General features: G+C 38.7%; 1 protein-coding gene across 2 annotated transcripts in view; it reads left to right on the top strand.

Annotated features, from left to right (window-relative positions):
- The window catches only part of ARHGEF28 (Rho guanine nucleotide exchange factor 28), a 309778-nt gene that overhangs the window by 274598 nt on the left and 7277 nt on the right, over window positions 1-27903 (top strand). For both annotated transcript variants that reach the window (XM_025389056.1, XM_025389057.1), the window contains 2 exons: window positions 2627-3112; window positions 4474-4777. In XM_025389056.1, coding sequence (XP_025244841.1) covers window positions 2627-3112; window positions 4474-4777 — 790 coding nt within the window. The remainder of the gene's footprint in view (window positions 1-2626; window positions 3113-4473; window positions 4778-27903) is intronic.

The following is a 27903-nucleotide window of genomic DNA, read 5'->3' on the forward strand; positions in this document are numbered from 1 at the left end:
AAAACATTGAGCATTCTGGCTGGTGTTGCCTGATGAAAACACTCACAGGTCATGTGTCTTCTTTTCAACCCTGAGTGCAGCTCTGTGTAGATTCAAGGTCCAGAAAAGCTTGGTCACCTGAATGACCTAATTTTTGCAACACATTAGGTTAAAGCGACATGGGAAATTTCAAAGTCTACAGTGAATTCTCCTAACCTAACCAGAGCTTCTGAGCTGGTCCAAGGCCACGGGCTTTGAAAGATTTCTGTTCATGGCACAGTCGTCTTTTTTGAAGCTGAATGTCTTATATGTGACTGAAGTTTTTATATAAACAATTTTGAATCAGGTGGAATGAAATTTGATCCCTGTATTAGGAAAATAGAGTTAGAAATGAGGCATAGACAGGGCAAAAAGGAAAAGACACAGATATTCTAGCAAAGTAAAGTTAAGCGAGTGAATTGGGAATTTCCCTAAACTTGAAAAGCAAGTGCTGTTCTCTGTCCTAAATATAAATGTAAACTTTAAGTGTGAAGATTATTCATTTAGCTTTAAATGAATATTTAAATTTAGATGAATATCCAATCTTCAGATTCCACCTCTGTACAAGGGAAAAGAATGGCCTTATCCCAAATGTTAGATAGACATGAAGAGTACCTCACAGCAGCACTTAATTACTGTAACTGTAACCCTTACGTGAGCGTTGTTGTGGTAGTTTTGACCTAGAAAGTATTGGATTTTTGTTTGTCTTACCACACTGTCCCTTAGGATTTATTAGAGTTAAGTGGTGATGTAAAGTCTACAATTTTATTTAGCCAGATCAACAGAGTCCTAAGTGGTTTATTGCATGCTCATTATTTCATATTTAAAGATCATAGTAATTAATACCTATTCTGAATGATAATCATTGTTTTATTTATAACAACTCCCAAAAGCCACTAACTAGTCATGTGTCTGAAATTTTAAAGATTAATTTCCAAATTAAAAAATATGAATTTTCTTTCAAAAGGCCCCAGTGAATACATTTTTGAGTCGTATTCCAAGACAAGTATGAATTTAAAATATACCTTAGTTCTTTAACTTTCAAAAGTATAGGAAACTGCTGAGCTGACAAAGAACTTATGGTCAAATCCCCATCTTCCCAACATCTGTTATATGGACAGTTAAAAAAATTCTTAGGAAGGAAAAATGTGAATTTATCCCTAGGAGAGTAATGATTTCTCATATGGAGTCAAAACATACACACATACCCAGTATGTGTCCATTTTCAATTTGTCCCTTCTGTACTGCTTTGCACTCTAAATGGGAACTTTTAAAATTAAAAGCTTCCAAGGGCATTCACAGAGATCTTTTTGGTTTTGTGGAATCCTTCCAAATCTTGGTAATTATTTCCTGTGTTGTTGCCAAACTTTTCATAGGCAGATACCGTAACTCAAAATGTTTTTTTAATCTGGTTGGTAATGTCCTCTGGGCTTTAGAGTATCTATTTTCCCTTCATCATTTCAGCCTCCTGTTAGCGATCTATTAAACAAATAAATTTCAGCTTAGTTTTTGTGTGCATGACCTTCCTGCTATAATACAAAGATGTAACAGTAATGAGACTAGCTTTAGCCACTTACGTATCTCCTAAAAATGGTATTAACTGCTATTCTCAGGCATTATGTTATAAAAACATTATTTACCAAAAGTCTCCAAATAGTTGATTTTTATTTTTATGTCTTTGTAATGCAATGTAGCTCAAGTAATTTCTGGTTTGGGACTCAAAGAAAGGATACTACTAGGTTTATGTGGATTCTTTTTTTTTTTTTTTTTTTTTTTTTTTTTTGTNTGCTTCAAATTTTGTTAACGGGAATACACTTTACCCAATTGGTGCAAAAGTAGTTGCAATTTCAGACCATGAATTTTATTTTATTTTTTTTTTTTATTTTTTTTTTTTTTTTGAGACGGAGTCTCGCTCTGTCTGCCGGGCTGGAGTTGCAGTGGCCGGATCTCAGCTCACTGCAAGCTCCGCCTCCCGGGTTCACGCCATTCTCCTGCCTCAGCCTCCCGAGTAGCTGGGACTACAGGCGCCGCCACCTCGCCCGGCTAGTTTTTTGTATTTTTTTTTAGTAGAGACGGGGTTTCACCTTGTTAGCCAGGATGGTCTCGATCTCCTGACCTCGTGATCCACCCGTCTCGGCCTCCCAAAGTGCTGGGATTACAGGCTTGAGCCACCGCGCCCGGCCGTTTATGTGGATTCTTAAGTTCTCATGAATGATTGACTAGGGAGACCTCAGCAAGAGAGTGAGATGTAGAACAGGAATGCACAGCCTTGTGAATTTACATGCCGAGTTCGTATTCGGGAGACTCGCTTAACTATCGCCCAACAACCAGCACCAAATTACCTTTCCATAGGAGAGGATGATACTGCTTTTGGGCTTTGTTTCTTTTCTCTATGAATTCGCAGGTCATACCCCTAGGACATATGTAGACAAGCCTCTGTGGAATGCCACAAATCTTGCCTTTGGAGGTAACTTAGGAAAAGGCCAGAAATATTAAGAGAAATGAGTTCGGGCCTGCGTTTTGTGTTTCGAGGTAGTTCCAGCGGAAAGCGTAAACAGTAACAATGGAAGCCTGTGTTTAATTATTTTTCCTCTGTCTGCTCTGACAGGCCGCCTTGACCATTCAGGACAGCCACATTGAGATCCACAGGCTGGTTCTCCAGCAGCAGGAGGGCCTGTCTCTCGGCCACTCTGTCCTCCGAGGCGGCCCTTTGCAGGACCAGAAGTCCCGCGACGCGGACAGGCAGCATGAGGAGCTGGCCAACGTGCATCAGCTGCAGCACCAGCTCCAGCAGGAGCAGCGGCGCTGGCTCCGCAGGTGTGACCAGCAGCAGCGGGCGCAGGCGGCCAAGGAGAGCTGGCTGCAGGAGCGGGAGCGGGAGTGCCAGTCGCAGGAGGAGCTGCTGCTGCGGAGCCGTGGGGAGCTGGACCTCCAGCTCCAGGAGTATCAGCACAGCCTGGAGCGGCTGAGGGAGGGCCAGCGCCTGGTGGAGAGGGAGCGGGCGAGGATGCAGGCCCAGCAGAGCCTGCTGAGCCACTGGAAGCATGGCCGGCAGAGGAGCCTGCCCGCGGTGTTCCTTCCAGGTGGCCCCGAGGTATGGACCTTCTAGGGTGCTGTGAGGCAGCCTCTCAAAGACAGGGCTGGGCCTGGGGGTTCCTTGCACACTAACCACACATCTGTCATTTTGGTTTTTGTGTAAGACCTCATGAGGATTTCTCAATTTGTAGGTAGCCAAAGCTGGAAGCTTTCAGAGACAGTACATATCCATGTTGACTTAAAATATGGATGGTGTGGGCCAAGCGAGGTGGCTCACGCCTGTAATCCCAGCACTTTGGGAGGCCGAGGCGGGCAGATCACCTGAGATTGGGAGTTCGAAACCAGCCTGGCCAACATGGTGAAACCTGGTGTCTACTAAAAATACAAAAATTAGCTGGGCTTGGTGGGGGGGCGCCTATAATCCCAGCTACTCAGGAGGCTGAGGCAGAAGAATCGCTTGAACCCATGAGGCGGAGGTTGCATTGAGCCGAGATTGCGCCATTGCACTCCAGCCTGGGTGACAAGAGTGAAACTCCGTTTCAAAAAAAATGGACAGTGTAAGGGCCCAGGTCCTATGGGATCACTGCACTCTGCCTGAGATGCCCTTACCTAAGGAACAAACATAGAATCTAGTTGTCCTAGAAAGGCCCAAGTGGGTTTGTCCTGGAGTCACACTCACCGTGAGCTTGCTCTTTCCCAGTATTTGAAGGACTGTCTTTATATGATCTGTCTTAAGAGTTCCATGTAGAAGTAGCTTTTAGAAGATCAACTATTAATAAATACTATAGGCACTGAATTTAGCAAGTATAATACTATTCTGTTATGCCAAGCTTATTCTCTCTTTGTAAATTTGATATAGTAAATTCAAAATCCATTTCACTAATAAGAGTTATTTATTTGCATCTTTTCTAACCATGCTTGACAATCCCATTGGTCCCAGGAGTTTATTTTCCTGTGTTATGAGCATGTATGTTTTTTTATTGATAGTGCATGAAGTTGTAGAAGTTGATAAGCTTACAAGATCTCTGTTGCAATCTGTTTTTCCTTTTAAGTTGGCTAAATTATGTTTATTGTAACTCCTCATGTATATATGGATATGTTTTCAACTTTTTTATTTAGCAAAAGTAAAAAATGCTGCTTTCTCTGATTAAAATAAAGTGGAAACACTTTAATGTCATAGAATGCCACTCTTTTTTTTTTTTTTTTTTTTTTTTGTTAAAGACATGCCATGCATAGCAAATTGAAGTTTTTGGTACTAGCTCATTAAAAGAGGATGGGGTGGGGGGAGAAAAGAAGTGGTAATCTTGGCCTTACTTTTACTGAAATCTTGATTCCTAAGATTCTCTCAGGAATAAATACTTTATGAAACTTGTATAAGTTAGAAAAATTATTGTACTTTTCGTCTGTTTCTTTCCATAGGTAATGGAACTTAATCGATCTGAGAGTTTGTGTCATGAAAACTCATTCTTCATCAATGAAGCTTTAGTACAAATGTCATTTAACACTTTCAACAAACCGAATCCATCAGTTATACATCAGGATGCCACTTACCCCACAACTCGATCTCCTTCTGACTTGGTAAGGACTAGCGAAAATCAAGTAGACCTCAAGATGGACCCTTCTCAGCCTTCGAATGTCAGTCACGAACTGTGGACAGCCGCCGCTGGGTCCAGCCATCAGATACTTCCTTTCCACGAAAGCAGCAAGGATTCTTGTAAAAATGGTAATTAACACTTTAAATGTCATCTGTATAGTTTGAACAAGAAGTTGTCCCTCTGAACGGTTGGCTCTTGTGTAGAGTGCATCAAAGTCCTCCCTAGCATGGGAATAAATTGGTACTGATGAGCTGGAGTTTGCGGCATTCACTTTTCTTTGGAGAAGTCTGGGGACGGCCTTTGCTTGTAAGTTACCTAGACAAGTGAGACTATGGTCATAGGGCTTAGCGAATGCTCACAACATGTAAGAACCAGACAGGATTTTTAGATATGTGGGTTAAAATGATAATGTCCTCTTAAAAGTAAAGCAACTTGGTATTTACTCCCCACTATTGTGGACCCCACTACATCCTGAAACACCTACGTTGACACTCAGAAATAAAAGATACCAACAGGGTTGGTAGTGGCACTTTATCAGGGCAATTTCCTGTAACATTAGTGAAATCTTCTGTACTGCTATTAAACACCCAAAATGAAACTGTTAACATCATTTGTCATTGTAAAAAAAAAAGAAAAAAAAGAAAAAAAAAAAAGAAAAAAAAAAAAAGGTGTTGTCTCTCCATAAGTACCTCATAATAACACAATTTGCTAATCCCGTTAAAGCATTTGCCAAGTACAAATGAAAGGCAGCTCGTGTTACCAGCTCTACATGAATCCGAATGATTTAAATCTATGTCTATTATAAATTGTTTTCTGTGGGACATGAGGTAGGGAATGAGAAGAACTTGAAACCTCTCTACTGAAAAACAGATGGTATGCAATAGAATAAACAAATGGCTGGCCACATGGATATGAAATAAATCACCCACAGCAAAATGTTTCAGAAACATAAAACAAGCAGTAGTATAGAAGTCTTCAGAACTGGATACAGATTTGTTTCTAAGCTTAATATATATTCTTAGATTGTCAGTTGGAGGATAATTTTTCAGCAACAAAAAAGAAGGTATTTGGCTTCTCCCAATTCAAGAGTAATAATTCTGACACTGCTTATAAGTTGATTTATTACTGATCCAAAAGATGTTGATTCTTACTGGTGACTAATTCTTTACATTACTTAAGTCACTGTGGTAACATTCTTATTTCTTGTCAGCATATAGGAGAGAATGAAATAGTTTTTTAAAGTATTGTTTCAAATATTCTTTAGATAAAGAAAAAATATGATGGAATAGTTCAGACTAAATAAAAGGTCAAGCAAAATTTAGAAAATGTAACTTCTTTAATATATTATCTTGCAACTTTACTACAATAGAGAGCACATTGCAGAATGCTTTTTCTAAGCACATATCGCTTTGCTGTGTTGATCCATTAACCTGCTATTTACAGTGCTTCCTGTGTTTTTGTCAGCATGGTTTTACATACTGGCTTTGGTATAATTCCAAAACTCAGTTTGAGTTAAACCACATTCAGCTTTTGTTTAAAAGAAGCGTGTCTCTTTTACTTTTTGTGTATCTCCCATCTTTTTCTATTGACTTGTGCTTCAAAGTAAAAACTTTTTAAACCATTTGGCAGCATACTTGCCGTAGATAGAAAATGTACTAAGGAAATAAACAGTGATTATATACAAAACCAGTCTATCCACATGTAAGGAATTAGAGCCAAAGGAAATGCTGAGAAATGTACTTATGCTTAAGAAATTGTATGTCCAGAGTAGGCCAAGGACACTCAGGACATTGACAGGAGAGAGGAAAATCAACTTTGGCTTAAATCTCTCAGGAACGTCCTGGTTTATATAAGTAGGGATTACATCAGAAATGCTGTGTGTACTGTTCACCACTGGAGTTTTGCAACTAGTCAAAAAACCTTCTTTATGTTTGTTTACTTCATGATAAGCAATTTCTAGAGGAGAGAAAAGAAAGTCAGAGAATAGGAGGTGATAATAAAGTAGAATGAAAATTGGATATATATACTTAAAAGAGTGGTCAAGGCTAGATAAAATTATTCAAACCACTGCAGAGCTTTCACAGCTTTTATCATTGACAGTAACACAACATCAGCCGCTGGTGATGGCCTTAGCTGGGCTTCATGGGTGCTTGCCACACATGACCTTGGGGGACAGTGACTGCGGGGGGCTGGACAGGAAGAAGTAGGCTCCAGGGTGTGCTGGTTGGTGACAGTTGATGTGGCAGAACCAAGGACCACACAGTGTTGTTGTCCCCTCTTCTGTGTTTTGCTACTGAATCTGGGTGAGTGGCCATCAGTGACCACTACTGAGGACCTCCATAGTTCACCACAATCTGACTAACATAATTTGCCTATAATGTTGTGGGCTGGTATTTTTGCTAAATGTGCACTTAACCATGATTTCATTCAGTCTTCAGTGACTCTTTCATTGTTAGACCTTAGGGTCAGCTGTTTCAGGTAACACCTTAAAGAATGGTTTGCTCTTTTGCCTAGTCTGGTACTGTGGGTAGAGGATCAGCTCAGATCAGTGAAAATGTGAATTTCTGGAACAGTAAAGCTGATGGGAAAAATTGTATATAAATACAATTCTCCAATGTGTTTAGATACCACCTAGATAGGAATTTCTGTTGGTTTGTTCAGTACAGCCTCAGCAGACATTTTTGTGTTCTAATTGTGATTGGTTTCTGAATTGCTCTACCCCCACCCATGCCACGAGTATTTATATGACACATCAAATTTCAGGCACTGTGCTAAGGTTTTACATGGAGAAACTCATTTAATACTCCCAACAACCCACTGAGATGGTTCTGTCGTTTGAGAGGGGCAGCTGGGATACAGAAAGGCCAAGTAACTTGTCCAGGTCACACACCTAGTAAATGGCAGAGCCAGGAATTGAACCTGGGAAGATTGACTTTACAGCCCATGCTGTCAATCATTACACTCTACGTTCTTAATTACTTTTTTTTTTTTTTTTTTGAGAAGGAGCCTCTCTCTCTGTCGCCCAGGCTAGAGTGCAGTGGTAACATCTTGGCTCACTGCAACCTCCACCTCCCAAGTTCAGGTGATTCTCCTGCCTCAGCCTCCTGAGTAGCTGGGATTACAGGTGCCCGCCATCACACCTGGCTAATTTTTGTGTTTTTAGTAGAGATAGAGTTTTGCCAGGTTGTCCAGGCTGGTCTTGAACTCCTGACGTCAAGCAATGCACCCGCCTTGGCCTCCCAAAGTGCTGGAATTACAGGCTTGAGCCACCATGCCCGGCCTAAATTACTAATTTCTAGAAAGCTGTTTTGAGTTTTACTTTTTTTTTTTTTTTTTTTTGAGATTGAGAGTCTCAGTCTGTCGCCCAGGTTGGAGTACAGTGGCGTGATTTTGGCTCACTGCAACTTCCACCTCGTGGGCTCAAGTGGTTCCTCCCACTTCAGCCTCCTGAGTAGCTAGGACTACAGACTTGCACTATGCCCAGCTAATTTTTGGCTTTTTTATAGAGATGGGGTTTCCCCATATTGCCCAGGCTGGTCTTGAACTCCAGGACTCAAGCGATCAGACTGTTTCAGCCTCCCAAAGTGCTGGGATTACAGGCATGAGCCACCGCACCCAGCTATGAGTTGTACTTTTTAAGGAAGTTGGTTTAGATATAGAACTAACCTAATCCTTTTGTAATGCCTAGTGGGATGTTCATGATTAAGGACCAGGTTTTTGTTTTTATTGTTTTTATTCCCTCCCCTCCTTCCCTCTTTAATAGCAACATTTGGAAAATATTTCTAAATGTTTTGGATTGCTGTGGCCAACTCTTGCATGGGGCCTGAACATCTTCAGTATCATAAATACTCTTTAACTTTACTTTTTTCCCATACAGAACATTTTCTTAAAAATATTTTGTTTCTCTAATGTTGCCTAATACCCCATGTTATCTGTAAATATTTTTTAAGATAGCACTTTAAAGAACTTTCTAGTTTTGGAAGTTATTTCATGAACAAAATTCTTGGATGTTCAAACATTAAATCCAAATTGGTATTTTATTTGTAGTGGAAGAGATGGTTGGTTTAAGAACTTTTTCTGTACTCCTCTGTGGGACACCAGCCAAGACTACAGAATATTTGAATTTCCTTAAACAATAGTCTCTGTGGGACAATTGCTATGTAATCGGCCCTATGAGATGCTCAACAGCATTACTCTGAAAGGCAAAACAGAAAACAAAAACAGTGAAAAACCCCAACATTTTATTCTTGTGACTTTTTTTCTCCTAGCTTTAACATTTTAGAACTATATATTGAATGCATTTTAGAACTATATATTGAATGCATTTTAGAACTATATATTGAACTATATATGTGTTATTTGCCTTTTTCATTAACAGAGAAAACATTTTATGGTATAAAAATCTGAAATCTTAATCTCCCTTTTCAGTTATATTTTTCTGTATACCTCAATATTTGCTGGTTTCCCAGAAGTTCTCTTCAATTCAGTTAAATCATTATGATTTTGTTATGCATTTGATAAAATTTAAGTCAAGCCAAATTTTATGTTAATGATATAGATACTGGGGAAAAAAGTAACTTTATTAAGTTTGAGTTCTCTTTCCTTTTACTACATATTAGAATTTGCTGCCAAGAAAACTATTTTCAAAATTCAAAGCATTGTATTTAGAATACCTCATCTTGATAATTTTTTTTTAAAGACAGCTGTGTTAAACTTTCAATGACAAGTTTTTTATGTAAGGCAAGAAAATAGAAAATTTCCAAATGAAAACCCATGCCATACTTAGTATTTAAATAACAGTCTTAAGAAGTGAGAGGATGATAATTTCTCATGCTTTAAAATATTTCATAATTCAGAAATTGATGTCTTACTTGTGCAATCTATGTGGAAAGAAGCTTTGCCCAAAGAACTTAAGGCAATTTTCCCAGAAATTGAAACTGGTATTAGACACCATAAACTTCTGTGTTGTGAGTGTATTTGAAAAGGGGGAATGTATTTGTCAACCACGGCTGCCATAACGAAGTACCACAAGCTAGGGGGCTTAGACAACAGAAATTTATTTCTTCATTTCTGGAGGCTAGAATTAAGAGATCAAGGTGTTGGCAACACTGGTTTCTTCTGAGGTCTCTGTCCTTGGCTTGCAGATGGATGGCCATCTTCTTCCTGTGTCTTCACCTGGTCTTCCTCCTGTGCCTGTCTGTGCTCCAATCTCTCTTTATAAGGATATCAGTGATGTTGGATTAGGGCCCACCGTAATGACCTCAGTTAACTTTATTCTTTAAAGCTCTATCTCCAAATACATTCTGAGCTACTGAGGGAGGGGGTAGGACCTCAACATGTGAATTTTGGGGGGACACAGTTCAGCTCTTAACAGGGGACAAAATGATGATTTTTCTCCTTACCATAGTTTTAGGTATCATGAAAGCATTAAAAATATATATATATATACACACACACACACATATATACACACACACACACCCCCCAAAGTTGAACTATAACATTGTTAGTTTTTTGACTTGGTACGGGAAGTGAATTGAACTTTGTAAAAAAACAATAAATAATTACATAATAGTAAAATTGTGATGAATATTTATATCTGTATATTGATAGATATTGATGTCTGTTATCAAGCCTAGTTCAACACATAAAAATTAAGGCAGGAAATATTGAATCCACTTCCTACTTAGTGAAACTAGAGCAGAAAATATTGAGTCTGTAGGTTCATTTCCTACTTATAGTTGTATTTCCAAGCCTAGGCCTTAACTAAGGGGCTTTGGGAATTGTAAGTACTCTCTGATTGGGAGGGACATTATGTGCCTTTATTTTGGATTGCTTAAATGAAAACAAAGCTGAAGGGTTGAGGATGTTAATTACAACATCAAATTATTATCCAGAGACATATAGGAGTTTGAGGAAATCAAACTGAGGGAATCATCTGGCAACTCTTTCTTCTAGAATCGTGATTATCACGTTAGGTGATGTTTTAAAGGAAACCATAATATTGCTTGCTCTTGGTAATCTATATCATGACAAAAATATAATGTATTGGGCTCAAGGGCTTAATTTTCATCTTTCTCATTGACAAGTGGAGATGATTGACTTTAGCCTTTTGCAGATTTTATACCAGGAAAAGGAAACATGACATTCGCTTGTAGAGCCTGGTGAGCCAGGAGTGCTTACTGCCAACTTCCTGATTGCATATTTCTCTGGGGGCAGGTTGGCTATGTGAGCCAACTGGGCCAGGGCCATCCCGCCTCAGCACACAGAGCCTAAGACACAGCAGGAGAGCAAAACCAGCAGGTGGGTGGATTCAGAGGCAGCCAGCCAGCCATGCGGCTGCCTGTTCATCTCCACCCCGGGTTCCAGTTTAGTTTGGACAAGCTGCTGAAGTGTGGGAGTCCACATGGTATGAATGCTCCAAAGAGCCTCAGAGGTTAGGCCTGGCCCTGGCCATCCTTAGCTTTAAAAATGAAAAAATATTACATGCACAGCTAAACACACACATGTGATCTATCGGCTACATGTTTGACCTCTCCAGTATGATGTAACTACTCTCAAGGAGACTAAGGCTTGGGTTTGGAGGGGAAATTTATATACCAAACATAACTGAAGGATGAGGCTTGCTGCCATCAGTCACAGTGACTGATGAGGTAATAATCCGGCTTCAGCAAAGGAAAGGAAGCATCACTCTCCATGTATCAGAATCTGGGGACTGTCTTCTCCCCATCCAGCCATGCAGATTTTGTTTTTAAGGTTTGCTTAAAATGTGGAATGTTCAGCTGAGTACCATCGATTTATGTTTGCCTAAGAAGAATATGACCATCTATCTTAGGGGGTGGCAAACTGTTCCTTAAAGGGTCCTAGAGTAAATATTTCAGTTTTTGCAAGCCATCAGATCTTTGTTATAACTAGTCAACTCTGTCATTGTAGCTTGCAAAGCAGCCATAGACAATATGTAAATAATGAGTTTAGCTGTGTTGCAGTGAACTTTATAAAAACAGGTGGCTATAGTTTGCCTACCCCAGAGGCTGGTTTCCAAACTTTCTTTGCCTCCACTTAAGTTGAAGAGTGACAATTACACTCCTCCTTGTTTGGAATGTTCACCTTTGGGTGAATTAATAGTGCAATATTATATGGCACTTCATGCCATTCAAAAGCAGATTTGAAATCATGATCTCATTTGCTCTTTATAATGATTTTGTGAAATGATGGTTATTGTCTCTGTAAAGAGACAACTTTTCTCTTTCACTTTTTGTTCAGTCTCTGAAAACATAAATTCAGAAAGAGATAGCTGAATATACTAGATGGAGTTTAAGGCCAGAGGCTCAAAACTTAGAGAAACCCTTCTTCCCAACTCCAGCTCCCCAAATCCTGTGATGGTGTTGGGGAGGGCCACCCTCTGACTATGCAGCTAATGAGAAGTAAGATACATAGATAGGAATTTTTTGCTAGAATCACGCTTCCCATAGCTGACTATGCATCCGAGTTTACTGTGGCAAACAAAAAAATACAGATTCCTCTGTTCAGAGATTGTGATTTGAATCAGGGCTTGGCTGGAGCCTGCAAACTTGTGTATCTAACATTCTTCTTAGTTGATTCTGAAGCAGCCAGCCTGATGCATGTCCCCGGATTGCTGGCCTGGGACACTGGACTTCATATAAGAGGACTTCACTTCAAACCCTGACTCTGGCTCCTACTGCTGTGTGATCCCTAAGTCTTAGTTTCCCTATCTATACAAACGGGAAGGAAGTGTTAATATAACTATTTAAAAAAAGGCCTGACATGTCCCGGGGATCCAGTGAGCATCAGCTTGCTTCCTACATTCTGGAAATAATTTATTCTGATTGTGATTCAGGGGTCGCCTGCCAACAAAATGAAAGTGTTTCCTAAATGTTATTAGAGAGCCAATAGTTTAAAATATAAAATAATTAGCTGTAAATTGGGAAATTTTTTACTCAGATTGGAAATACATTAGAATAAAAAGGGCAACTATCTTTCCATAGTGATCTCAGAGGAGGGGTTTGTCAGTGGATCACCAGAATTGTTTTGGGGATGAAGCTCTGATAGCACAGCATGTTGCTTCTTCCTTTTGTTCCTCTCTCTACTGGAACAAGTTATGTAAGTCAACCACATTTTTAGAACCAGATATAAACACCCAAATGTCAAATACTCTGACAACATGACTGAACATCACCTCCATTTGGGATGGAAAGCTTCCTTATCTACAGACCATCCAACGCTTGTTGGTTACATCATGTAAACGTACCCCCAGGAAGACTTCTAATTGTACTTTGGTTTCCAGAGTGGGCTCTCCTACTAGAAAGAAAATGTCAAAAGCAGCCTACAGGAATATTCTAGTGTAAACTCTTTGTCATTTTAAGTCTAAAAATTCTGTTCTAGTTTATCATCTTAATCTCTTTTTGAGTTTGGTTATCCTGAATCAATTCGAACTTGTTAGTTCTGGATAAACTGATAAAAATCATGGTTCAGAATCACCAGAAAGCATCTCTTGTTAGCACTTATAATTTGAATTATGTGGTGTAATAATTTATGTAATGTCTGTCCCACTAGAGAGGAAGCTTCATGTGGGTAGAGCATTGCATAGTTCTTTCTTGTTAATTGCTCTATCACCAGCACCAAGCAGTGTCTGATATATGATGAAGGTTTGATAAACGTTTATGAAATGAATGGAGGAGTCCAGGTCCACACTCATTAGCAGAAATGAAAGAAACCATGAGCTGAAACCACACAGTTGACTCTTTTACTAAGGCATTGAAAGAAGTTGAGGTATCAGAGAAATGGGGTGTGTGATGGTGGTTAACACAGGCAGGACAGATGAGTGTCTCTGGCTAGCTAACTGGATCAAGTGTTTTAAACTTTTTGTAATATGGGTACATGTTAGATAACTTTTTTTTTTTTTTTGAGACGGAGTCTGGCTCTGTCGCCCAGGCTGGAGTGCAGTGGCCGGATCTCAGCTCACTGCAAGCTCCGCCTCCCGGGTTCACGCCATTCTCCTGCCTGGACTACAGGCGCCCGCCACCTCGCCCGGCTAGTTTTTTGTATTTTTTAGTAGAGACGGGGTTTCACCGTGTTAGCCAGGATGGTCTCGATCTCCTGACCTCGTGATCCGCCCATCTCGGCCTCCCAAAAGTGCTGGGATTACAGGCTTGAGCCACCGCGCCCGGCCAGCATTCTTAAAATGTTGGGGTAACTGTAAGATTGTTTGCCTTTAATATCTTCCTGGATTCCTAGTAGTAGACTTAAAAAATTACAAGCTTTTCTTCTACCTCATTAGTATTGGAGTAAATTTATCAATGTATATAGTACTATATGTATCAGTTTGGCATAGGTACTTTTTGTTCAATTCTAGAGAGCATCTTTTTTTATTTAACTTTAAGTTCTGGGAGACATGTGCAGAACATGCAGGTTTGTTTTACATAGGTATACATGTGCCATGGTAATTTGCTGTACCTATCAACCTGTCATCTAGGTTTTAAGCCCCTCATGCATTAGGTATTTACCCTAATGGAGAGCATCTCTTGATATGAGTTATTTTTCCATTAGAACATTGTACATATAGCCCCCATATGGCCATGCATAGGAGATGAGAACTTAAAAAGTTAAAATGTGTTTCCCATAAAATGCTTTATGGTACCTCGAGCTTTAGAAATGAATCCAGTGCTGTCATTGTAGGAAGATGACACATTTACCATTTAATCGTTATATCAATAACAATTAGTCAGCTTATCTGTTCACTGGGGTATTTCTTTTTTAACCAGAAAGTAGCGTGACTCCCACGACATCAAGCATGGGTGCCCAGCTCAACATCAATGAAACACTTTCTTAAACTCTTTTTGCTTCTGCTAAATCCTACTCAACAGTCCAGCGCATCTCCCCAGGCAAAAACAATCAGTATTTGTTTAGTTAAATATGCTCCTAGAATGTGAACCAATCTGCCTGGCATGGCCTTCTACTTATCAGCCTTAAAATGTTGCCTGAAACATCACATATTTATTGTAGCAAGAGTGTGATTGAATCTTAAGAAATAGATCCCTTTGCTTTGCCCCAGACTGACTGAAACATACTGTATTCTTAGTGGGTCACTTTCGGACACAGCTAAGGGGGAAGAGTTGTTCTGCTCAGACCTTTGACCGGATGATGAATAAGCCTGGGCCTTAGTTTTGATCTGTGGAGATGTTAATTTGCCACAATAAATCACTGTAGAGTTTCTTTGGATAAGGGGCCACAGTATCCATTCTCTTTCTGGATAAGATATTAATTCAGTTTAATTTGAAATGTTTGAAGATATACTTAAGGAAAAATGTAGGCTTCCAAAGGGTCTAGTTATGCAGGATAGGTTTCTGAACCTTTTGCTGAACAATTTCATAGTAAGCCTGTTCAAAATTTAATTGTTTTTCATGGTGACTCTTTTCCATGCTCTTTTTGTACAAGTTTTATTACACTATGGCTTTTTCTAAAACATAACATAGTGAATGCTTGTATTAAATAGAGAATATTTGGATCATCCACTAGAAATTTGGGAGACTCTGCTTCTCTGATGAATTGAGACTGTTTTTAAGGAATGGTGCTGTAAGGCTTTGGAAGAACCGTTTACAAGCAAAACATTGGCAGAGTTTTAATTTTATTTAATGACCTGCTTCCTACCAGTGATCTTGGCACCCTGTGCAGTGATTTGCAATCAATTCATCATACAGAATGTTGTAACACTGCAATGAGGGCATTGCACTCTAAGAGTCTCATAAATCCACCAGAAACAATAAAACAGGAATTGCATACTTAAAGACTTCTTCATGCAAAACCCCAAATGAGAAGGTGATTTTATGTTGTTTTCTAAAGTGTCCTCAGAAGCCTTAAGACTTTCTTGTGGATTCTGGGTTTTGAAGTTCCCATTTCTTAAATACTGTTTGGCCCTTTACTGGGCTGTCAACATAGCAGTTTATAAGTTTTCACCTCATTCAGTTTAGTCACTGATCATTTAGATGGGGAATTCTTGATTCTGAATTACCAAGAGAAGCCCATGACTTTGTGTTTTCCTCTGAATTTAGGGCAGTCACTTTCAACTGCGAGAGGCTGTAGTTTGGGGAGTCTTTGTAGAAATGATTCAGAAAGGAGGCATGTTTCCATCCTGGGAATACACTGACATTTGCTAGAGGCAGATGGCAGAAGATAGGATAGTGTGACATCAGAAGTCAAGAAGACGTCACGTACTTGGCTTTGCCAAAAGCTTCTGGAATCTGCGTGTTCAGGATCTTAAGCTTGTGGGCTTGTCATTTCAGATGTGCCCTTGCAGTTAACTGTTTAACTATGATGGATTTTTTTTCCTAATTTTAGCATAGTAAATATAGAGCTATTAAACATTCTTAAAATTATGTAAGCCTAAACCCTTGGATGTGTATATATTGTGTTGTCTTTGTTCATTTTCATATGGTTTTGTTTTTGGAATGTTCTTATAACAAGAACCTGGAAGTTTTATATTCCATCTGACTAAAACTGAACCCTCTTTAAAGAAACTAAAGGTTTTCAAGACTGTTTTACCTCCAGTGAGTAGTTTAAACTTCTAGTTCATGATGGATTTATTCCTATCAAAAAGTTGTACTATTTTTGATTACTTGTTAATGTATCCAGATTGGCATGTTAGACACAAGTAGAGCACATCCTGTATTTTTAGATGCTTGATGCTTCTGTTCAGCATAAGCCCTAAAAAATACCAAGTTTTGCAAATGCAAAGTACTTTTCATCGGCATGGAAATTGGAGGGAAAAAACACAATGAATATTTTGGCCAAAATGTGATGGTCTGTTAGTCAGCATCTGGTAATGAGGCCATATTTTGCATTCGGGCTCCAGTATGAGAAAGTGCAGTTGTACATTGACATCTCCCCTGGGACTGTGGACTAGAACCACATCCACTTTGAAAGGTAATACTGCAAGGGGGGTGCTTAGCCTTCTTTAAGGTACTCCACTGAACTACCTACATAATTTGGTTTTTAAAATGTTTTAGTTTATGCTAAACAAGCAGTCTGAGATAAAGCATGGTAAAAAAAAAAAGTCAAATACTAAATTTGTCTTTATGAGCTCCTTTTCTCTGATGAGCCGACTCTGAGTCTGTTACCTTCATGAATATGGGGCAAAAAGCCTAAATCTGAACTCTGTCGGCTGGAAGCAAACAAAGTACTGGGAAAAATTACATCAAAGTATGCTACTGGTAGAAGTTATCATTGGTCTTGGCAAGACTACAGAGGATTTTTCAAATGCTGCTGACAATAAATTAAAATATTTTCTCTTTGTATTTGTCAGGTAAGAGATATAGATGTAAGATAAGATTAATATATTTGTCAGATTTAGATAAGATGAATATATTTGTCAGGTTCAATCTCTTGCCTACTATGATAGCCAGTCCCTTCACCCCCTCTACAACAGGATAGACACACAATTAAATTCTTCTTTGTATAAATCAAGGTGGGCTTAAAGGTAAAACATTGATCTCCTCAAACAAACTTACAGGACTTCTGGTGGTGACTATTTTCAGTTTCTTTGGAGAGACTATTGGCTAACTTTGAGGATGTATGGTTCAGGAAAGTTTCAGAAAATATGCTGCATGAAGGGATAATTAAATGACTGAGTTAACACTAACCCAGAAAAAAACACTAGGGTTGAAACAAACCCTAGTTTCTTCTGGTCAAAAATGATATTGCTAAGCATTTCACTCTATGTAAATTATGTATCAATAAATAATATAAATTGGATAAAGCATTTTAGAGTCTATTGCTAAACAACATCATTTTTGACCAGAATGACCAAGAACTGAATCAGAACAGACATGTTCCTGTGAGGAACTGCCATTCAAAGATGAAAAAATAATGAATCCAACCCCCATTGCCTGCAGCCAAGTGTCAGCAAAAGTTGACTAAAAACACACTTTTCCAATGTAGTGAGCCTTATGTGCATTTATTGATACTTCACTATTAAGTGAGGGACTTGAGTGAAGACAAGAATAGATGAATATATCAAGTGCACTTTATTTATACTGAAAAATGGAGATGACAGGCTGGCATAGTGATTAAGATGGAAGGCTTGGGAATTATGCCTGGGTTCAGATTCCAACTCAGTCATTTATTATCTGTGAAATTTTAAGCAGATGTTTAACTTATTTGGTGTCTCAGTTTCCTCATCTCTACAGTTGGATTTCTGATAGTATCTACTTTGGAGGTGGTATGACGATTACATAAAACAGTGTGTGTACAACTCTTAGACCTTTGTGAGCACTTAATGAACACTACCATTATCACTGTTACTATTATATCTTGTGGTGAGAAAGGCGTACATTATTAGGAAGTGCATCTGCTGCATTCGAGCCACTGGGCTGCTTCTAAAGTGGTTGCTGTGGTGACCAGAGAGACTTGTTATGCCTCATTTGTGTATCACATGAATCAGCACATCTCAAAACTTATTCCACAATTTGACTGGCTGTTAGTATTAGGTATTATACAAGAATCTCCCATAATCAAATAATATTGAGAAATGCTGATTTTTGGGACTGTACAACTTTTTCCAAACTTCTGTTGTGCTCCTGTGCACTGTGAATCTGCAGAAGTGGCCCTCCTCAGACCCTTTCTTTTTTTGAGATGGAGTCTCGCTCTGTCGCCCAGACTGGAGTACAGTGGCCGGATCTCAGCTCACTGCAAGCTCCGCCTCCAGGGTTTATGCCATTCTCCTACCTCAGCTTCCCGAGTACTCAAACCCTTTTAACCACAGCATCCTCCTTTGGAGACCAGCATCTTGCAGGACTACTTACTCCTTGAAACATGCTTTGGAAAAAACGCTGATGTCAGGGGATATTGAAATAAACTCACTGCATGTGGCACACCCTTCAAATACATTTTTCCTCCCTTTGGAACAGTTGAAATTCAAATGACATATCCTAGCATAATTTGCCACATGGGTTGTGTTTTGAAACCCAAATCTAACACAACAAATTTCAGATAGAGCTTTGTTTAGCCCCCAGGCCAGTATTTGGTCCTGTGGATAAGGGTTGGTATCCAGACCTCTTAGGGCGTTTCTGCATCAGCTTTCCAGGGCTTATTCAAACCCTCCATGTGCTGGAAGTCCCTCACCCTTTATGAGGCACAGTAGGCAATGTGCTTGCACCTCGATCTCAGCCTCAGCTCATGCTGTTCTCTTTCTCACCCTGCGTTCTAGCCATAGGAAGTTCTGTCCATTGTGTGGAAGGCTACGCCTCCCACATCCCCAACCTTTTGTATATGTGTTTCCTCTATCGAGAATATTCTGTCCTCTACCTTTTATTCTCAACCTGATGACCTTGTACTCATCTTTCAGGACTTGGCTCCAGGGCCAGGTGCTTCCACAATATTTTCTCAGTTGTTTGCTTTATGCAGTTTATTTATTGAGACATAATTTATAGAGAGGGAAATGCTCAGATACTGTTTACTGTCCAGTCAGTTTTGTGGGAAGAATATCAAGGGACAGAGCACTCTGTCACCCTAGAAAGTTCCCATATGCCCCTTTTCAGTCAACCCCTCCCCTTCAATGCAGCGACTCCTCTGCAGTCCATCACCATGGGTGAATTTCACTGATTCTAGAATGGAATGGAATGGAACACTCTACCTTTTGGTGTCTGCTTTTTTCACTCAGCATATTATTTTTGAGAGGCAACCATGTTGTTGCATGAGCCCATAATTGGTTCCCTTGCATTACATTTCATTGATGAATATCCCAAAGTTTACTTATCCCTTCCTTGTTGATGGACATCTGGCTTATTTCTAATTTTTGGCCAGTCTGAATAAAGCTGTTCTACACATTCTTGTACAGGCTTTTGTGAATTATGTTTATATTTCTCTTGAATTAATACTTAGGAGAATTGCTACTAGGGTGGGTGTCTGCTTAACTTCCAAGAAACTGCAACAGCTTTACACTGTGAAATAGTGATTGTCCTGACTACAAACCTCCACGGTGCTGAGACCAGGTTTTGTTCAACCTGACTTTCCTGGTGTCCAGTTGAGGGCAGGGCACATGCTAGACACTCAGTGTTTATTGAAGAATGAATGGATAAGAAGTTCAAATCAGTTTTCATTCTGACATCCCCACTACTAACTGACAAAAAATGTATGCTTTGTCCATTAAGTAGATGGAAATTTTATTGGCTAAATGTGGGCTGATTATAGGCAGGAAAAAACAAGAAAGACACAGCTTCCTTCTTACTCTGCTCTTGGACTTGCCTCTCTCGTTTCAGGGTGGCAGCGTGTGCAGGTATGATCAGGTGTGCAAGTTGACACAGGCCGTAGAAGGGTCCTGATCACCAGTAGTAGCTGAGCTCACCTCCTGCAGTTAAATCTCCCAACACTCCCATTCAAGACCTTCCCAAACCTCCTTTTTCATCCCCGCTACCCTTTGGCTCACCTGCACAAATCCGTGTTTCACTCAAACTTGACAACTCTCCCTTCTTTGTGACATCTTGCATGTTCTCCCCTTTGCAATGGCTGCAGACTCCACCCGGAAGGCCTCCCACATGCGGCCAAACCATCTCTTCCTGTTGACACCCTGGGCAGCTTTCAAGGCTCAGTTCATACGCTTTCTCCTCTCTGAAGCCTGCTTTGGCCACCACGTCTGGAAGATTGCTCTCTTTGGAGAGTCTTTGAGATGGTGTCCACCTGCGGACAATGTTCATTAGCCACTTAGCAGGATATTCTGCTTTTCTTCTACTTGTGTCTTTCTGCTCTGTGAGGTAATAGGCTTCTTCAGGGACACATATGTAGTGGCCCTCAGGAGTCTAGTAGGAGCTGAGTCTGCTGGCTACTAAGTAGCTGATGCTACTCTTCACGATCCTTGCTCTTGATGGCTGATTCCACTAAAGAGGAGTTAATTACATGGTAATGTCATAGCTCCTTCTTAAGAGGAGGCTTTAGTACAAACTTGGGAATTCATGTCACCTGGTGGACAATTGAAAGGAAGCCGCTTCCTTGGCCAGGTGCAGTGGCTCATGCCTATAACCTCAACACTTTGGGAGGCTGAGGTGGAAGGATTGCTTGAGCCCAGGAGTTCAAGACCAGCCTAGGCAACATAGTGAGACCCCCCCACCGCCCCATCGCAAAAAAAAAAAAAAAAATCAAAAAATTAGCCAGGCATGGCAGAGTGCACCTGTAGTCCTAGCTACTTGGGGGGCTGAGGCAGGAGGATCACATGAACCTGGGAGGCTGAAGTAAGCTGTGTTTGCACCACTGCACTCCAGTTTGTGTGACAAAACAAAACTGGCTTTAAAAAAATGCTTTAGGATCCAGTGTTAGTCACAGGTCAGATGTTGTCAGGAAGCAGAGATATCAAAAGCTAGATTATTGCTATGTATCATTTGCATGCACAAAACAATTTAAAGTCATCTCCCATAGGGAAAGATGGCTCCAAGGAGTAAAGGAATAGAGCAGTTTATCGTGAGACTGGGTCTTAGTAGGTTGCCCAGGCTGGCCTGAGACTCCTGGGTTCAAGTGATCCTCCTGCCTCAGCCTCCTCAGTAGCTGGGACTACAGGCATGAGCCACCACACATGGCTTTATGTTCTCTTTTGATTGCTGTTTTGGTACTTAAGGTCCTAATTTTGCTTCTGTTTTACAAACTGCCTAATTTTATAATTGTATAATTCCTAAAAATGTTTAATTTCTAGAAATATGGAAGAGGGACCTTTATTCGTATAGCAAACTTAAATGTGAAAAGAACACCTGAGGGTATTAGTATCTGCACTAAACAAAACACTGTCTATATGTTATATTGTACTTTTAAGATTATAATCATTTATGAGTGACGCCAATGCAAGGCTGTGGCTGTGGTTGGGAAAGATGTTTCAGGGCTTCGTTTCTTAGCAAATGTCATTTCAAACAAATAAGAATTTAAAAAATAATGTTTCTCATTTTTAAAAGGAAAAAGTTTTATGTTGTCTTGATTACTGTGAGTTCAATTTCTGAAACCAGAATAGGTCTGTAAGTTCTTTGACATCTCAATTTTGTAGCTGACAAAGAGGAAGAAACAATCATTTGTAGACCTTAGAAGTACCCTCAGCACTTTGGGAGGCTGAGGCCAGCAGATCATTTGAGGTCAGGAGTTCGAGAGCCTGACCAACATGGTGAAACCCCGTCTCTACTAAAAGTACAAAAATTAGCCAGGCATGGTGGCAGGTGTCTTTAATCCCAGCTACTTGGGAGGCTGAGGCAGGAGAATGGCTTGAACCTGGGAGGTGGAGGTTGCAGTGAGCTGAGATCGCGCCACTGTACTCCAGCTTGGGTGACAAAGTCGTACTCTTTCTCAAAAAAAATAAAAAAAATAAAAAAATAAAATAAAAAAGAATGGGTTGCCAGTTTTTAAGAAGTCTGGTAATAACATAATTATTAAGAAGCAGGTAGAACTAATTAGCTTGGGTGTGTTAGGTTTAATTGCTTGCCTTCTTCTCTGGCTCAAAGAAAAACATTGCATCTTGTATGCTTAAGAATTTTAACAGCTGTTTTTCCCTCTACTGAACCAGTAAGAAGTAACTGCAGCATTAAAATTCCTAGGTTGATTTCCTGCCTTACTCAGCTGGCAGAGAAATGAATTTGATTTTTCTTCTCTCAGCAAAATGAGAGGCATAACTCTTTTAGTGTGGGTAGGATTGTGAGGCAGGCAGTTCCCCAGAAAGTTGGCTTTTTTGCCAAAGTACTTAGAAGTCTCCGGTCTCTAGAGCCTTAAGAGGAATTCAGTGTCATGAAAATACTACCCTATTCTTGAGGCTGATGACCTGTACGTCATTTAATTCAGTGCACTCAGAAAAAGTTCCGACTTCTATTTATTTATTTATTTATTTATTTATTTATTTATTTATTTAGAGATGGAGTCTCACTCTGTCGCCCATGCTGGAGCGCAGCAGTGCGATTTGGGCTCGCTGCAAGCTCCGCCTCCCGGGTTCACGCCATTCTCCTGCCTCAGCCTCCTGAGAAAAGTTCCTACTTCTTAACAGGGACTCCAAGATTGAATATCTGAATTTGTTTTGATTATTTACAAATTGAATTTGACATATTTCTTGTCTACCTGATTGTATTATGGACAATTTTAAACATATACAAAATTCGAATATAATAACCACTCATGTTCTGATCACTCAACTTCAAAAATTCAGGAACTTATGCCTCATTGTGTTTCTTCTAGACTCCTACGCCCAGTACACACTGTATTATTTTGAAGCGGATCTTAAACAGCATCTATAAGCATTTATTCATCCATAAGCATTTCAGTATTTGTCTCTAAAAGATAAGGCTCTCTTTTAAAAATCGTTATCACACCTAGGAAAAAATATTTCCATAATATCAACATATAGTCATATGTTTAGATTGCCAGTTATTTCACAATGTCATGTGTGTGTATGCTTTTTCCAGTTTATTTTTGACTCAGGATTCAAATAAAGGCCACACATTGTGTGTTGTAGTTTAATAAAATTTTTAACATGAAAGTTTTAATTGTGAAAATTTTTAAAGTATAGAAAATATGTATTAGGCAATTAACAAATGTTTCCATTTTGCCATATTTATTTCAGATCTTTGCCTTTTTGCTTTTTTAAAGAAATAAAATGTTACAGATATTGCTAAAGGCCCTTACCCATATCTTTTCCCTTGTTTTTCCTACTCAGCAAATATCTTAAAATTGGTGGATATGATTTCCACAGTATGTTTCTATGTTATTGCTACATTTTTATAATGCTACATATTTATATCTAAAAACAAAATATCATAATTTTGTTTTTAACACATATAGCCATTTAAATATATATGTACTTTCTGCAACTCGGTTTTTTCACTCAAAATGCATATTCCTACATGCGACACAAATTGCTCATTTTAAACTGCTATATATTATTTCACTCTAATGAAAAAATTTTAGTATATTACTAAGGAGCATTTAGGGGAGCTTACCAGTTTTTTCCTATTAGAAGTGAAGATCAGTAAACACCTTTTTATGCACATCTCCTTAGTCACATGAGTGAGAATTTATTTCAAGTATAACACCTAGAAGTGGGAAGGATGTCTTCACTATTGCCAGGAATGATTGATTTTTCTCCAAAGTTGTGGTACAATATAACTATCATCAGCAAGAGATGAGAACTCCAGTTCCTCCAGACCTTACCCAGCTTGTAGCATTGTTAGTCTTCTAAAATTTGCCCACATGCTGGGCATGAAATGGTAACCCATTCTTTCATACTTCTCTGATTACCAATGAGATTTAGTATCATTTCATTTTTTTTGGCTGTTTAGATGCTTCCTTCTGTGAGTTTCCTGTTCATAAAAGTATTTTCTGACTCACAGCAGATTTTGGAATTTCAAATGTGTTCACTCTTAATTATATAGACAACTCTTTTGGAATACCTTTAATATATTTTGTACTTTGAGTAGTTTTCAGAGAAATCATGTTTACAATGACATGTGAACACTTTAAAATTGGAAAGGACATTCGTGAGAACTAAGCTTTTTCTAGGTGGAGAAGACTCAATTGCAAGTGCAGAAACTACACAAAATGTTATTGGCTGTGCTGTTCCATCCTGCTGAGACTAACCATCTGCCTTGTGTTTTCTTTGCATACCTTTTTCCTTACTCCTTGCTATGTTTTCCTCCAAAGTTCCTGTGCCTCTCTCAATAGCTTATCAATATTATTTTACACACACTCAATATAGTCAACGTCTATCTGCTTCATTTTCTTTCCTGGAAATTTTGCCTTTAGGGTCCTCTGTACTTCGGTTCCAATACGGACTTGTTGCTCTCCAGGCCTGCTCTGCATGCTCACCCAGGGCCATTCCTTCTCTCTCCTGTGTTGAAACCTCTGTGCCCTCAGTCTCATGCTTCCCCCTTTATAGTATTTTCCTTTATTTGGTTGGACATATCTCCAGGACCTCCCTAAGAAAAAGTCTGATAAAAGGAAATTTTTTTCCAGATTAGCTGAAGTGTCCTTCTCATTTTATTTTTGCGACTCTGACACTTGTTTTTTAAATAATTTGTCTGGGCTTAGAATTCTAGAATACAAAACTTTTCCTCCAGCCTGTTGAAGGGTTTGATTCCACTTTCCAGGGTTGCTGTTGAGAAGTCTGATGCCTTTCCGCTTCCGGGTTCTCTTTTGGTAACCTGTTCTTATTTTCTGCATCATTTTAGAATTGTCTTTTTTGTCCCCTCATCTGCATTTTATCACGTGCTTCAGTGAGGTCTTTTGTTAAAGTCATTTTTACTGGTTATTTATTAGGCTCTTTCACTTTAGAGATGTTTTTCCCTCAGTTCTGGGAGATATTCTATTTAAAAAAAAATACTTGCTTCTCTTCAGTTTTTTCTTACTGTAACTATTGCTGCTTGGAAATTGGACCTTTTATATCCTCTGATTTTTCTGTTTCATTTTCCTTCTATTTCCATTTCTTCGCACTTTTGTTCTATTTTCTGGGGGATTTTTTTTGTTGTTCTTTAACTCCTGCTATTCCATTGATTGTTTAAAAAATATTAGCTAGCATACTGAAAATGTTCAAGGTATTTTTCCTGTTACAGCTCCTATTTTATGGAATCTTGTTTTGTGGCTCAAAATGTCTCTTAAAGAGTTCTTTGAAGACAGTAACTATGGTTTTCGGAAGTTTTCTTCAGCTTTCTGTGTTCCCGAGTTGTGTTGTTTTCTCCAAGTTAGATTTGTCTCTATTTTAGACTCCTGTTTTCCTATTTCATAGTTTACCTACCATTTTGGATTGGCGTGGGATTGAATCAAATAAGAGATGTATACAAAATATGTAGAACAATGCCTGGCATTTAGTAAGTACTCCATACGTTATGTTGTTTTCGTAATTTTAAAGGTTTTCCACGGCCTGGCTGTTTACATTTATAGATCACCTTGAAATACCTTAAAAACAAACGTAAATGTTGAAGTTTTTGGTGTTAAAATGTAAAAGGTTAGTGTTCTAAGAAACTTGAAATCTTTCAGTTCAAGCATATGTGTACCTTCATCTATTTTTGTCAGTATTGAGAAGTGGCCCAAGTATTATGTTAGAAATAATAGAGAGACTACTAAAGTTTGTAAACTACTAAAGTTTGATATGTATCATTATAAATTAGAGAAAATTCTAGTTTTCCTCGTAATAACGGTTCTCTGCCTCACTTAATTCTGACATACTTTTTTGTGGAGTGAAAAGCTTGAAGTGACTGCGTTAGCCTAGGAATTGCTAATAATTTACAGTCTGTTTCATCTGTGACACAGCCTATAATTTGGGTAAATCTATGGGAGTGAATGTCATTCTGAGTGTCATGGTGGGAAAAAGTTGAGGGCTGACTTCTATCTAGTTTAAGTGCTTTACAAATAAGGAAATGGAAGTTCCAGATAAAGTTATTACCCAAGGTCAAATAATGCTAGTGGCTGAACAGGAGAAGCCCTGCAATGTAATCCTATCTTGACTACATTTTCAGTTTGTTTTTGCTAAGACGACAAGGATTAGGCTAAATTAAATTTTAATATCCTCTCTAAACATAAGAATTCCAAATTAGTGATTTCCCATGACTCTAATTATATTAGAATTTTCAAATTAAGTATTCACTAATTCATTTATTCATCTGACAATATACGTTGAAACCTACCACTATTATAACCTGAAATTTACTTTGGTAGTTTTGGACTAGTTATACTACTTTTATTTCCTATTTCTTAAATATTACTTTTTAAGCTTCAAATGAACACAAATTTTAAAGACTGGAGAATAGAAATCCAAATTCCAAGAAAACCTTAACTCATTTCTAAGGACAGATACACCGAGGCTATAAAATGAAATATTTCCTGAATTCTGTTTTACATAGGAGATGTTATTAGATTTTCTAGGCAAGAGCAAAGACCATACCTGAGTCTGTCTTCTTTTTAATGGGTAGCTATAAGCTCAAATGAGCTTATCCATTTTATAGCGTAGGTTCACACAATTTGTGTATCTTTCTAAATAGATATAAACCCATACATGCCCTAGCCAATGACTTGTCATACAGTTGCATTAAAATTGATCTAAACATAGTTGGCATCCAGAGGAGGCTTCTAATTTATTACCACAGTGTTCCATTTATATCAGATATATAGAAGCTAGACTGTTGGAATAACAGAACCCTTTATAATATTGTAGTCCAAATATATGGAAGCCTATAGACTTTTAAAATGTTATAGAAATTTTCAAACCTATTCAAAAGTAGAGAGAATTGTTTAGTGAACCCCATCTGCCCACAGCCAACCTTAATTCAGTGCTTTTTCCCTCTTCTCTTGCATTGGGCTCTCTTAAAGCAAATCCAGGACATCCTATCATTTCATCCAGAAATACTTTTCTCTAAAAGATAAGCACTTTTTTTTTTCTGTAACATAACCACAATATGATCATCACATCTAAAAAAAAATTGACAGTTGTTACTTAAAATCATGCTGTCAGTATTTGGACTTCTCTGGATTGTCTCATAAATTTTTTTTCCCCTCTGAGTTGGAATCCAAATAATTTCATATATTGCATTTGGTTGGTATGTTTCTTAAGTCTCTTTTAATCTAAAGTTCTGTTGCCTCCTTTAAAAATTTTACAATTGTTAAGAAGACTGGGTTGGGTTTGTTTGTTTTTTATTTTATTAAATGCCTCTTGAGTCATAAGGACTGTGCTATTTGTGGAAAAGACCAGTTCAATTTTTTTTCCTGAAATATTCCCCACATTCTGGATTTTCCTGATTGCATTCCCATCGTGTCATTTGAAATCTTCTTCTGCCCCTATATTTCCTGTAAATTAGTAGCTGGGAATACAAATTTGATTAGATGCAGGCTTTATTTTTTGACATGAAAAAAAAATACATAGATGGTGTTGTAAATTGCAGCTCATCACGTGGCACACAATGTCTGTTTCTCTTTCTGTGTTATTAAAATTGATCCTTGGGTTCAGATGTTGTCAGCTTGATCTGTTATGAAGTTTCACATCAGCTTTTTTCCTAATGATTTTAATAGCCATTGATAATTATTGCCTGGGTCTAATATAGATGTTACATACAGAATTTAGAAGCTTCTGAATTTGGAAAAGCTCACCTATTTCCACCTTCTCATTCCTGATTTGTTCTGGCATCTTGACCATTTTTGTCTCTTAATCTTTAATAGACTTATAATTCTTGAATGCACTATTCTCCAACTATGTCACATGGAACACAATGCTGTAGGGTAACTATGAGAAAAGGCTCCCTGA

The sequence above is a fragment of the Theropithecus gelada genome, chromosome 6 (genome assembly GCF_003255815.1).
Source record: "Theropithecus gelada isolate Dixy chromosome 6, Tgel_1.0, whole genome shotgun sequence".
In the NCBI taxonomy this organism is placed as follows: Eukaryota; Metazoa; Chordata; class Mammalia; order Primates; family Cercopithecidae; genus Theropithecus; species Theropithecus gelada.